Genomic DNA, 14,073 nt, shown 5'->3' on the forward strand with positions numbered 1-14,073 from the left:
TGGATTTGTTTTCAAATTCTTTGTGGGTCTGTGTAATCTGAGGGAAATATGTGTCTCTAATATGGTCAGACATTTGGCAGGAGGTTAGGAAGTGCAGCTCAGTTTCAACCTCATTTTGTGGGCAGTGTGCACATAGCCTACTGCAGCCTTTCTCAATAGCAAGTCTATGCTCACTGAGTCTGTACATAGTCTAAGCTTTACTTCATTTTTGGTCAGTATGTTGTACACCGAGGATGTTTTTGCAGAATTCTGTATGCTGTCTCAATTTGGTGTTTGTCCCATTTTGTGAATTCTTGGTTGGTGAGCGGACCCCAGACCTCACAACCACAAAGGCTAATGGGTTCTATAACTGATTAAAGTATTTCTAACCAGATCCTAATTGGGATGTCGAATTTTATGTTCCTTTTGATGGTATAGAAGGCCCTTCTTGCCTTGTCTCTCAGATTGTTCACAGCTTTGTGGAAGTTACCAGTGGTGCTGATGTTTAGGCTGAGTTATGTATAGTTTTTTGTGTGCTCTAGGGCAATGGTGTCTAGATGGAATTTGTGGTCCTGGCAACTGGACCTTTTTTGGAACACCATTATTTTTGTCTTACTGAGATTTACTGTGCAGAAGATCTAGGTGCTGCTGTAGGCCCTCCTTGGTTGGGGACAGAAGCACCAGATCATCAGCAAATAGTAGATATTTGACTTCAGATTCTAGTAGGGTGAGGCCGGGTGCTGCAGACTGTTCTACTGCCCTCGCCAATTCGTTGATATATATATGTTGAAGAGGGTGGGGCTTAAGCTGCATCCCTGTCTCACCCCACGGCCCTGTGGAAAGAAATGTGTGTTTTTGCCAATTTTAACCGCACACTTGTTTGTGTACATTGATTTTTTAATGTCATATGTTTTTCACCCAATGGCACTGTCCATCAATTTATATAACAGACCCTCATGCTTTGAGTCAAAAGCATGAGAAGACTGCCTTTGTTTTGTTTTGTTTGTTTGTCAATTAGGTTTGTAGGGTCTGTCGTATAGTAATTTGGTAAAAAGCCAATTTGACATTTGCTCAGTACATTGTCATCACTCTATACCATGTTTCTTGAAGGATGACAACAAATATTTTTTGGAACTAAACACAGATACACCACAGCCTGTCATTTAAAATAGAAACAAATTAGTCATAGTGGGCAGAACAAGCAAGGAGGTGGGCAGAGCCAAGCACGAGTTAGCGAGACCCTATTGGCGCGTTCTAGCAGACATCTGCATATTTCCGATAGGGAACGCCTCTTTTGTGAAGTGCGCGTGTGCATTAACTCAATTCGCTTTTGCGCTCCTAAACAACACGATTTTTACAAACTTTTGCAAAGGGTAAAGTCTACAAAACGTAGTCCACTCTGTTCTTTAAAGATTTTAGTTTTGGGAACAGAAAACCGTATTGATCAAATGTTTCATCGATGAAAAAATGTGCAGAATGTCGGCCAAAATCAATCTCGTTCCATCTTCTCCCACTGCCGGCCAGTGGGCTTCCTCTCAGTGGTAGTGAGCGGAAACACCAAGCGGATGCTTCACATTTATAAGTCCGGTGAAATAGTTATCTCATTGTTCTATCTGTGATGACAATGTCTGTATTTCCAATGTATTTGATGAAGTCTGGGTTCCTGAACATTTTCGTGTGGTTTAGGCTCGTACAATTACAGTAGCCGTGAGCAGCGCATGTTGAGCATCTTATACATACTGTAGGTCGCAGGATGGGGCAAACCATCATCTATGCGTAGCTCACTGCTCCCCCTACTGCCCACTGCAAATCATGACATTTGACGTCATATCCGTCGACATGGGCACACAGACAGGAAGGTTGTATTTGGCGACGTGGAAGTGACTAGTCGTCTGTTGTGAGGCTGTACAGCACCAACCACACTGATCCACAAACATTCCGTAACAATGATAAAGAAATTTGACAAGAAGGACGAAGAGTCTGGTAAGATATATTAAATGTAAAGAAGTTAATATAGCTACTTTGAAATAGGTAGCGTTTTTTTTTTTTGCCAACTAGCTACCGCTGACAGAATACTAGCCAGCTGGCTAGCTAACATCTAGGTAACTACCTAGCCTAAATTTGTCTTCGTTTGGTGGATAAAAAAAAAATCAAATGGACGTGTCTATTTGTTGATCACACTAGCTACATGTGTCTATTTGTTGAGCAGATATGCCAATTGCCTGCTATCTAGTTTAAAGCGTCTCTATCTGTCAAATTAGCTTGCAAACGAGCTAAACTAACGTTAATTGGTTATGAAGTGAAGACTAAGTTAACTAACTGCGCCAAGTCAAACATACACTTATTCTTCTTTGGCTGTGCCGTGGAATTGTTGATAATATATTCAAAACCTAGTTAGCTACATGTGTCTATCCAATGTACCGTATCCCTGTAGTTGGTTAGATAGCTAATTTAGTTAATTTAAAAACTGTCAATGTTGTCTTGCTCACTCAAGCTTGATGACCATAGCAAGATGAGATTTCAGCTACCTACGTTAGGAAGTTACGAGAATCACATTCAACACTATAGTAATGACGCATAGCAAGCGAAGCTACCTAGTTAGTTTTTATAAACTATCTTTATACACGGCTAAAATAAATAAAGGGAACACTTAAACAACACAATGTAACTCCAAGTCAATCACACTTCTGTGAAATCAAACTGTCCACTTAGGAAGCAACACTGATTGACAATAAATGTCACATGCTGTTGTGCAAATGGAATAGACAACAGGTGGAAATTATAGGCAATTAGCAAGACACCCCCAATAAAGGACTGGTTTTGCAGGTGGTGACCACAGACCACTTCTCAGTTCCTATGCTTCCTGGCTGATGTTTTGGTCACTTTTGAATGCTGGCGGTGCTTTCACTCTAGTGGTAGCATGAGACAGAGTCTACAACCCACACAAGTGGCTCAGGTAGTGCAGCTCATCCAGGATGGCACATCAATGCGAGCTGTGGCAAGAAGGTTTGCTGTGTCTGTCAGCGTAGTGTCCAGAGCATGGAGGCGCTACCAGGAGACAGGCCAGTACATCAGGAGACGTGGAGGAGGCCGTAGGAGGGCAACAACCCAGCAGCAGGACAGGACTGCAAGGAGGAGCAGGAGGAGCACTGCCAGAGCCCTGCAAAATGACCTCCAGCAGGCCACAAATGTGCATGTGTCTGCTCAAACGGTCAGAAACAGACTCCATGAGGGTGGTATGAGGGCCCGACGTCCACAGGTGGGGGTTGTGCTTACAGCCCAACACCGTGCAGGACGTTTGGCATTTGCCAGAGAACACCAAGATTGGCAAATTCGCCACTGGCGCGCTGTGCTCTTCACAGATGAAAGCAGGTTCACACTGAGCACATGTGACAGACGTGACAGAGTCTGGAGACGCCGTGGAGAACGTTCTGCTGCCTGCAACATCCTCCAGCATGACCGGTTTGGCGGTGGGTCAGTCATGGTGTGGGGTGGCATTTCTTTGGGGGGCCGCACAACCCTCCATGTGCTCGCAAGAAGTAGCCTGACTGCCATTAGGTACCGAGATGAGATCCTCAGACCCCTTGTGAGACCATATGCTGGTGCGGTTGGCCCTGGGTTCCTCCTAATACAAGACAATGCTAGACCTCATGTGGCTGGAGTGTGTCAGCAGTTCCTGCAAGAGGAAGGCATTGATGCTATGGACTGGCCCGCCCGTTCCCAGACCTGAATCCAATTGAGCACATCTGGGACATCATGTCTCGCTCCATCCACCAACGCCACGTTGCACCACAGACTGTCCAGGAGTTGGCGGATGCTTTAGTCCAGGTCTGGGAGGAGATCCCTCAGGAGACCATCCGCCACCTCATCAGGAGCATGCCCAGGCGTTGTAGGGAGGTCATACAGGCACGTGGAGGCCACACACACTACTGAGCCTCATTTTGACTTGTTTTAAGGACATTACATCAAAGTTGGATCAGCCTGTAGTGTGGTTTTCCACTTTAATTTTGAGGGTGACTCCAAATCCAGACCTCCATGGGTTGATACATTTGATTTCCATTGATAATTTTTGTGTGATTTTGTTGTCAGCACATTCAACTATGTAAAGAAAAAAGTATTTTTTCATTCATTCATTCAGATCTAGGATGTGTTACTTTAATGTTCCCTTTATTTTTTTGAGCAGTGTAGTTTGACAATCCAATTATGTCTTAATGTGGCTGTTTTTTCTCTTCGCTGCAAAATTAGGAAGTGGCTCTAACCCTTTCCAGCATCTTGAAAAGAGTGCAGTGTTGCAGGAGGCTCGTATCTTCAACGAGACGCCGATCAACCCCAGAAGATGTCTTCACATCCTCACCAAGATAATTTACCTGCTCAACCAGGTGAGAAACAAATCCATTACTTGCAAACCAGTTGTTTTGCATGTATACCCTTTGATATTAACAAAACACTTTTTTATGTTCTGTCCAGGGGGAGCACTTTGGAACTACGGAGGCGACTGAGGCCTTCTTCGCAATGACCAGGCTCTTCCAGTCCAATGATGTGAGGCTACATTTTTGTTTTGGGTTTAATTGATTTCAATACAATTTACTCATCCCAGAAGGGGAATTATTGCTGATCATACAAGAAAACAATTAAACAACATTATCGACAGAACATACCACAACATGTACCATACATGATGACATAAACTCACACAAACTAACTTCAGACAGGTCCAGCTAGTGCCGTTAAATTAGTATTCAATGAGTAGTGTTGTAATTGACATATTGTAGAGAAATGTGGCGCATAGTGTTTTTGTATAGTGTTATCTGCTTTTTGAAAATGTTTCTTTGTATTCCTTCAGCAAACCCTGAGAAGGATGTGCTACCTGACCATCAAGGAAATGGCCAACATCTCTGAGGATGTCATCATTGTCACCAGCAGCCTGACCAAGGACATGACTGGCAAGGAGGATGTGTACAGAGGACCCGCCATCAGAGCTCTCTGCAGGATCACTGATGTCAGTTTCTCTGTCTGTCTCTCTGTTTTCTTTCTGTCTCCATTCTGATAGCTGAACAGCATTTTTTATTACATTTTTTACATCCAGCTTACATTGTTATTGTCATTGGACTGAACCTATGCTTTTTGGTCAATAAACTGAAGCCCCACTTTGTAACTCCGTCCCACAGACCACCATGCTGCAGGCCATTGAGAGATACATGAAACAGGCCATCGTTGACAAAGTGCCCAGTGTGTCCAGCTCTGCCCTGGTCTCCTCTCTGGTAAGAAATTAGCCACACAGCGCCTGGATGTCTCAAGGTGACTGTGTCGTCTGTAAGTACTCCCATTGCTTTGTGGGTAATGTAGTTTGTTGTTCCTGTGTGTCTTTAGCACATGGTTAAGATGAGCTACGACGTGGTGAAGCGCTGGGTGAATGAGGCACAGGAGGCAGCGTCCAGTGACAACATCATGGTCCAGGTGGGTTACCCACACAAACACTGCGTACACACACCGCTCACACACTGTTGATAACATGTTCATTAGGCACCAAGCAGAAGAAAACAGTCAAACGGGGAGGTTCTATCTTTACTCTTTCAATACGAAATACACTGAAAAAGGTTTTGATATGTTGTTCCCTAATGAACATGACCCGGATAAGTTGAAAGATAATCTCTTCCACTGTGACCCCCTCACCCCCCAGTACCACGCCCTGGGCCTGCTGTACCACCTGAGGAAGAATGACCGACTGGCCGTATCCAAGATGCTCAACAAGTTCACCAAGTCTGGCCTCAAGTCCCCCTTCGCCTACTGCATGCTCATCCGTATCGCCAGCAAGCTGTTGGAGGAGACCGAGGCAGGGTAGGTAGCACCATGGAAGGACTGTCACATAGACCAGGGTTTTCATAACTCTGTCCTGGGCCCCACCGGTGCATGTTTTGGTTTTTGCCCTAGCACTACACAGCTGATTACAAATAATCAAAGCTTGAGGAAGGGTAGGTAGCACCATGGAACCACTGTCACATAGACTGAGGGAGGGCAGATAAGCACTGTCATGGACCGTTTACTTGAATGGGTTTTCTATTTCTTCTATTTCCATGGGTAGGGGTAAAACAGTGGGTTGGTGTCTAATGTTCCCTTTCATTGGTATGTATTGTTTTTATTGAACACAAGGGGGGGAAGGGATCTGTATAGTGTCATCATGCATTACATGTTCACATACACATGGCAGTGGAGGACACAGAATACAGTGTCACATTTTACTTTATAAACATATTGGTATATTTTTCTCTTCCTGTGTGTGGCATTGTAATAAAAATGGTATGCTATTTTTCTGTTTGCAGACACGACAGTCCCCTGTTTGACTTCATTGAGAGCTGTCTGAGGAACAAGCATGAGATGGTGGTGTACGAGGCAGCCTCAGCCATAGTTCACATGCCCAGCTGTACAGCCAGAGAGCTGGCCCCTGCTGTCTCTGGTGAGTCTCCCTCTCTCTCTTATCTATTACAGACAGTTTGGTAATTACACCTTGCTTTCTGGTGTCCACATGTGGCTAGCTACCTGTAGACATAGATATTTGTGAGGTTGTAGTATCCTATGATCCTAGTACCTCTGGTTTTACAACTTGACTGTCTGTTAATGTGTTTCTCTCCAGTCCTGCAGCTGTTCTGCAGCTCTCCCAAAGCATCCCTGAGATACGCAGCCGTCAGGACCCTCAACAAGGTTGGTCTCCACTTCTCCATGCTCTTCATTACTCTGAATTACCAATAGCAATGTAGGCTATATCATGCAGATGAAGGATATGTTTTAGATTGAGTGTACTGTATTTACAACTGCATTTCCCCGTTTGTCCACCAGGTGGCAATGAAGCACCCGTCGGCGGTGACTGCTTGCAACCTGGACCTGGAGAACCTGATCACGGACTCGAACCGTAGCATCGCCACGCTGGCCATCACCACACTGCTGAAGACGGGCAGCGAGAGCAGTGTGGACCGCCTCATGAAGCAGATCTCCTCCTTTGTCTCTGAGATCTCTGACGAGTTCAAGGTGAGGAGGAGGATGTGTTTCTGTTTCAGTTTTAATGTGTAGTTTCTCCTCAATGATATGCTCTTGTTTTTTCCCCCTCTGCAATACTCTAGTTGAATAATTTAGGAATTTAAATGGTTGGATAAATCAATTAGAATACACTGAATATGTAATCCCCCCTCCCCCAAAACAATCTTTGTAGTAAGTTATACTATAGTCTATAGCATCATTCTGGATATTTTAAACAATGCTTTAATCTATTTCCAAACGAGGGTATTTCTTCACCAAAGGGAAGTCCTATCATCTGACTGCTGGGTGTGGTCCTATCATCTGGGTGTGGTCCTATCATCTGACTGCTGGGTGTGGTCCTATCATCTGACTGCTGGGTGTGGTCCTATCATCTGACTGCTGGGTGCGGTCCTATCATCTGACTGCTGGGTGTGGTCCTATCATCTGGGTGTGGTCCTATCATCTGGGTGTGGTCCTATCATCTGGGTGTGGTCCTATCATCTGGGTGTGGTCCTATCATCTGACTGCTGGGTGTGTGTGTTTCAGGTGGTAGTTGTGCAGGCCATCAGTGCCCTGTGTCAGAAGTATCCCAGAAAGCACAGCGTCATGATGAACTTCCTGTCCAACATGCTCCGAGATGACGTGAGTTGAAAACACTGACTCGAACACACCAAAAGTAGCCTAATGTCTTTTTTCACTGATGTGTAGGACAATAACCTATTTTAGCACATTTATGCCCTTTACACTGACATATGAAGCCCATCTATGGACTACAGACAATAAAGAGCTCTTTGGCTAACTCTGGCACATTTACATTGATTTGACCACTCAGTTACTGATTTATTATACGACTGTCCCTGACACATAAACCATTTAAACTATGCCTCCCCTCTCTCAGGGTGGCTTTGAGTACAAGCGGGCCATCGTGGACTGCATCATCAGCATCATTGAGGAGAACCCAGAGAGCAAGGAGACGGGGCTGGCCCACCTGTGTGAGTTCATCGAGGACTGTGAGCACACGGTGCTGGCCACCAAGATCCTCCACCTGCTGGGCAAGGAGGGCCCGCGCACGCCCTCGCCATCCAAGTACATCCGCTTCATCTTCAACCGCGTGGTGCTGGAGAGTGAGGCCGTCAGAGCCGGTGAGAAACGGGCGAGTGTGTGTTTTAAGTTGACGTTTCTACCGGAAACCCCTGCTGGCCTGGAGTTGTCAATAGCGTGTGTGTTTGAGAGACAGTTGTGTGTCTGGGTGCCACGTGAATGGTAGTTCTGATAAATCTGTTGGGATTAGCTCCATTGTTAACTGGTGACATCACCAACCATGAAAGGTTCAATTCACTAATATGAAAATAATACCAAACAGAGTACGTAGGCAAATCGTATTTGCGCCTGGCTTTTCAACAGAAACTCACTGTTAATCATGAAGGGTTTAAACTAATTTGAGTTACCACGTTTTTGTTTCTACGCATTGTGTAATAACTAAGCCTAGCTCCTTTCTCCTCCCTCTAGCTGCGGTCAGTGCTCTGGCTAAGTTTGGAGCCCAGAATGATGACCTTCTCCCCAGTGTGCTAGTCCTGATGCAGAGGTAGAGACAGCCTTTCATTGGCTCCCTGTCATACTGATCCATTTCCTGGTTGCTATGCAGTGTGTGGTTACTACTCTAAGTGTGTTGACGTATCCTGTGGGTTTCTAGGTGTATGATGGACAGTGATGACGAGGTGAGGGACAGAGCCACCTTCTACATGAACGTTCTGCAGCAGAAGCAGAAAGCCCTCAACGCTGGCTACATATTCAACGGTGAGAACCCACTGCGCTCCTAGTTTGACCTTGAAAGCACTAAAACATGTGGACATGTCTGGTATAATTCAGAAAGTACGGTTGTGAATCGACACATGCTGAGAAACATTTTTCAATCGAACCTCAAAATGAATACATTTATTTCCATTATTGAACCGTGTGTCTCCTCCCCTCAGGTCTGTCGGTGTCTGTCCCAGGTCTGGAGAAGTCCCTCCATCAGTACACCCTGGAGCCCACAGAGAAGCCCTTCGATATGAAGTCTGTTCCCCTGGCCAACACACCTATCACAGAGCAGAAGACAGAATTCACTGCTGTCGCCACTAGCAAGCTGCCAGAGAAACCAGGCCCGACGCGCCAAGACATCTACCAGGGTACAGTCACCTTACTTGAAACTATCATGGCAAGACATGGTGTTATCACAAGGAAACAAAACATTTGGTCTGAATTTCTTGAGTAAAAACATCCAGTCACATTTCTTTTCCAAGCTATAGCACACAATATTTGACATGAAACACGTTCTTAATGAACGATATAATTCAGTGTGCTTCAAGTTATTAGCCATGGAAAACCAAGGATCATAGTAGCAGTAGTTGGGATACTGGTATTGTGACAACTTCAGGGCAGCTTTAATATTTAAGTAGTTAGGACTAGGGGTGGATTTGGAACTGGGCCTCTCCTCAAATCTCTCCCTCTAACCTCTCCTCTAATCTCTCCTTCCCCTCTCAACAGAACAACTGGCAGCCATTCCAGAGTTCCAGGGCCTGGGTCCTCTCTTCAAGACGTCGGAGGCGGTGCAGCTGACAGAGGCGGAGACTGAGTATGTGGTGCGCTGCGTCAAGCACACCTTCGCCAGACACATGGTGTTCCAGTTCGACTGCACCAACACGCTCAATGACCAGCTCCTGCAGAAGGTAGGGTTACGCTGGTGACTGGTGTGAATGAGGAAATTCACGTCTCCTTGCCAAGGTGTGGAGATCTAGTTTGGTGCAAAATCACCCCAAATCCCTCCTTACAGTGTAGATAGCTTTGAGCAGTTTGTATTCAATTCATAAAGCTTTATTGTCCATTCGATTGATAGTACAGTAGAAAGAAAAGTGTCTTTGGTGGCTCACATTAAACTCTACAACACTGACGTTAAGACACAGGACAAAATATATCTAAAATGATTAGAAATGTATTAAGTCTAAGTCCACTGGGTTGTTGTCCTTCAGGTTATGGTTCAGATGGAGCCGTCGGAGGCCTACGAGGTTCTCCACTATGTCCCTGCTGCTAACCTGCCCTACAGCCAGCCTGGCTCCTGCTACAGCCTGGTCAGACTGCCTGAAGATGACCCCACCGCAGGTTACTTTATTATTAAACCTCTGTGTGTGGGAGAAAGAGAAATAAGCTATTTTCATGTCACTCGGTTAAAACCCTGGATTTCTCCCAAAAAAACCCCAGAAGGATCTGAATGGGGATCATGTAGCACCTAACCAAGATCAAAACACGTGGGTTTTCCATTGAGAGAAAAATGCAGTTATCTGCTGGCCTTCTTCAAACACTAAGGACACTGTTATTTACATCACATAGGCCTAGTCATGTAATGTATGCACCATATGTGTATGTCATATTGAATGTGCTCTGTGCTCCCCAGTGTCCTGTACGTTCAGCTGTACTCTGAAGTACCTGGTGAAAGACTGTGACCCCAACACAGGAGAGCCCGATGACGACGGTTACGATGACGAATATGTGGTATGAGCTCAATAGAAAACCTATTTTTAAAATCTCTAAAAACCCATTTATCAAAAAAATAATTTCAAAGAACCCTTCATACATCTCGTTTACCGTCAATTGCCGAAACTCTATTCACTCCTTCTCTTTTTCTACCTTCTCTGCTCTCCTCCCCTCTCCCCCCGTGTGTGTGTGTCAGCTGGAGGACTTGGAGGTGACTGTAGCAGACCACATCCAGAAGGTGTTGAAGCCCAACTTCGCCGCAGCCTGGGACGAGGTGGGAGACGACTTTGAGAAGGAGGAGACGTTCGCCCTGGCCTCCGTCAGAACGCTAGATGGTAATTATTTCAATCGGGATCTTTGGATTTATCACCCCAAAATTGAAGCAGTGTACATTTTGTGAGATGTTTTAGAGCAGTGGTTCCCATACATAGAAATATAATTATTAACAATTGTATTTTTTTCTCCATACTTTTCTCTTTCCATTGTGACTCACCTAAAGCCTTTTTGAGCTTGTTTGTGAGGCATCAAATGGGCTATTTCTAACCATAAGTCTTTAAATACAACCCAATGGAACTGGCCTCGTGACAGTATTTGACCTATGTATTTAACCCAGGTCTGGAGTTGGGGAACTGACTTCACATTAAATGATCTTTGTTGATAATATTTATCTTATGACACAACTACATATTTAAGGCAGTGTGAGTAATATGTGTCTTTGGACACAAGCACATTTGAAGGCAGGTTGTATCTAGGGGGCTACAGTGTGTTGAGTAAAATCTCCCAGTTGTCTCTGTAGAGGCCGTTGGTAGGTAACGTCTCTCTGTAGAGGCCGTTGGTAGGTAACGTCTCTCTGTAGAGGCCGTTGGTAGGTAACGTCTCTCTGTAGAGGCCGTTGGTAGGTAACGTCTCTCTGTAGAGCAGGGATCATCAACTAGATTCAGCCGCGGGCCAATTTTTTCTTGAGCGGATTGCCGGGAGGCCAGAACATAATAAACCAAATATTTTTAGACTTCAAATTGACTTCAAGAAGCCTAAACAGATATAATATTTGACTAAAACATAATAATTTGAAATCTTGATTACATTTGGGGACATTGTCCTGCGTAGGGTGCTGTCTTTCGGAATGGATGTTAAAACGGGTGTCCTGACTCTCTGGTCATTCAAGAGACCTCTCTGTTCCCTGTTGTCTCTGTAGAGGCTGTTGGTAACATCATCAGTTTCCTGGGCATGCAGCCCTGCGAGCGTTCAGACAAGGTCCCTGAAAACAAGAACTCACACATCCTCTTCCTTGCCGGTGGGTATTTTATTTATTTATGTTATCTTGATTTGAATGAATTGTTTTGCTATGTGAAGTGTATTGTAGGCTCATTCTGTACCCTTTATTACCGTAAATATGTTAAGAGCAGTTCCCAACCTTGACACGGCAGCTTGTGGTGGATGCAAGCCTCCCATTGGTCCTTAGTATGAATTACAGTTTCAATGTCCCTCCTCTTCCTCCAGGTGTGTTCCGGGGGGGTCATGACGTGCTGGTGCGCTCGCGCCTGGCCCTGGCCGATGGTGTCACTATGCAGGTGACGGTTCGCAGCTCTGACGAGACGGTTGTTGACATCATCCTAGCCTCCGTGGGCTAGAGGGCGCCAGCGAGGCCTGTTCACCAACAGGCCACGTGCCAATCCAACAAAGAAGAAGCTCCGAATTCAATGGCATATTCTAATTGTTTTGTCCACTTTTTCCCAATTCACAATATTCTCCACGCAATGTCCTTCTCCCCTGCTTTGTCGTTTGAATGTGTCTTCTTGTTGTGTTGTAGGGTAGCCTGTTTGTTGAGATGGAATACGTTATGGTGAGAGGTGTGTACTACTGGCATCCTTCAACACACAACTCATTGTGTAGACTGGCCCCAGATCAGTTGGTGCTTTATAGCCAACTCCAATGGTCATTCATAGGAGTTGGCAAGGCAGCACAAACAGATCTGGGACCAGGCTAGCGTCACTATATTTCCACTATAATGATCTATCAAATCTATTAAATGTTGACCAAGGAAGTACAAAATGACTGTGTTTTGTGGACTTAATTATTGTTACACAAGCTTTTTGGAAAACTAATTTTATTTCAAGGAAAGTTTACTTTTCTTAGTCAGTGCTGCATTTCCTCCATACACAGAATGTAGAAATATCAAAATCAGTGGCGGCTGGTGAAAAATATTCTCGGTGGGGCTGTGCCATACTTTTTTTTCCTGTAACCATCGCGATATATTTTAACACAAACTGCAGGACAGCAGTGCTCAGTGAAACATTCAGTAATTATTTAATGCCAATATTAAAAAGTTGAGGCATTCTTACACAAAAACATATTACACAAACCCAAGCCTTTCATTTGCATTTAAAGTGAACTTTTCACCATTGGTAGTAAACAGGCAACGCAACAGGCATGCTGTCAGAACAGAGTGGAAAGTGGACAATAACATGAAATTATTATAAAGTTTATAGGAAATCTTACACTGTATGAAAGGATGTATAATATAGAAATGGATATCAAGTGGATGAACTCAAACCTTTGACTGGAAGAATAGCATACAGTATTTTATGATCATACTAAATGTGACTAATTGTTAATGTGCTCCAGAACTGCAACAATTAATTGATACAAAACAACATATATACAGTAATATTAGCAAAGACACTATTAAGACTTTCTAGAGTACCATATATAACTGGATTTTTTATGCTAAGGTCAACTATATACAAAGAAACATGCGGCCAGAGCTGCTCTGTGTGTGTGTGTCTGTCATCTTATTTGTACAGGAATTTTGCCCGTCTGTCCTTCTGAGTGGCAAACCTCTCAATGACCCTTTGATTAAAGTCAGGAATGTCCCTGACAAGTTTCTTCTCCATGGAGAGCATGGCCAGAGCGTTCAGGCGATCCTGTGTCATGCTGTTTCTCAGGAAGGTCTTGATCCTTTTCAGTGTAGAGAAGCACCTTTCTGACTCAGCAGTTGTCATGGGTGTGGTGATGAGGATCTTGAGGAGGCTGGCAGTCTCTGTGAAAGTGCTCTGAAGGTTGTTCTCCATGAAGAACTGGTACAGGGGCACTGCACCACTACAAGCCTTGAACTCACTGTTCTCATAGATGAGGGACAGTTTGGTTTTGAGCTTGGCCTTGTTCAACATGGGGTACGCCTCCACGGTTGTTTCAAGCGCTGTATCGGGAACTTCACACTGTGTTGTGGGAACAACTCTCCGTGCAATAGTGTTGCGCTGATGAGGTGCTGGGTGAAGGAGAACCTCTCTTTGGCATGACTCAGGATGGTATCACATACCTGTAAAGATACATCATCAGCTTTAATTTGCAATTAAGCTATTTTGATGCAAGTGATCCTGACTGACACATGCCTATGTCCAACTCAAGTATATGATTACCAAGGTGCTGATTGTTCAGGGTTTGGCTACATACTACCAGGCCTGAAAAAAAGTTCTAGGTGGGAAACACTGACAATTACATCACAACTTACCTCTATAGCCAACCTCTGTTGTTCTCCTGGTCCCAGCATCCTCCGTCGCTTGATGGGCTGTT

The 14,073-nt window shown here is 44.6% G+C and overlaps 1 protein-coding gene across 1 annotated transcript; it reads left to right on the forward strand.

Annotated features, from left to right (window-relative positions):
• Window positions 1-1,858: 1,858 nt before the first annotated feature.
• Window positions 1,859-12,555, forward strand: LOC121543391 (coatomer subunit gamma-2-like). The gene is made up of 21 exons (XM_041853215.2): window positions 1,859-1,962; window positions 4,225-4,358; window positions 4,447-4,518; window positions 4,823-4,978; window positions 5,148-5,240; window positions 5,350-5,436; window positions 5,660-5,817; window positions 6,300-6,433; window positions 6,611-6,678; window positions 6,814-7,002; window positions 7,537-7,632; window positions 7,889-8,132; window positions 8,500-8,575; window positions 8,684-8,787; window positions 8,964-9,158; window positions 9,517-9,698; window positions 9,999-10,128; window positions 10,421-10,518; window positions 10,697-10,835; window positions 11,696-11,794; window positions 12,001-12,555. The coding sequence occupies exons 1-21, from the start codon at window positions 1,926-1,928 to the stop codon at window positions 12,129-12,131; spliced, it is 2,622 nt and encodes an 873-aa protein (XP_041709149.2). The 5' UTR covers window positions 1,859-1,925; the 3' UTR covers window positions 12,132-12,555.
• The last annotated feature ends 1,518 nt before the right edge of the window (window positions 12,556-14,073 follow it).

The sequence above is a fragment of the Coregonus clupeaformis genome, chromosome 28 (genome assembly GCF_020615455.1).
Source record: "Coregonus clupeaformis isolate EN_2021a chromosome 28, ASM2061545v1, whole genome shotgun sequence".
Classification (NCBI taxonomy): domain Eukaryota; kingdom Metazoa; phylum Chordata; class Actinopteri; order Salmoniformes; family Salmonidae; genus Coregonus; species Coregonus clupeaformis.

Excerpts from the sequence above, each read along its gene's own strand:
- LOC121543391 (XM_041853215.2), top strand. The coding sequence starts at position 1,926 with ATGATAAAGAAATTTGACAAGAAGGACGAAGAGTCTG. Across the intron at positions 4,979-5,147 it reads CTCTCTGCAGGATCACTGAT|ACCACCATGCTGCAGGCCAT; the intron begins GTCAGTTTCTCT and ends TCCGTCCCACAG. Across the intron at positions 10,836-11,695 it reads CTCCGTCAGAACGCTAGATG|AGGCTGTTGGTAACATCATC; the intron begins GTAATTATTTCA and ends TTGTCTCTGTAG.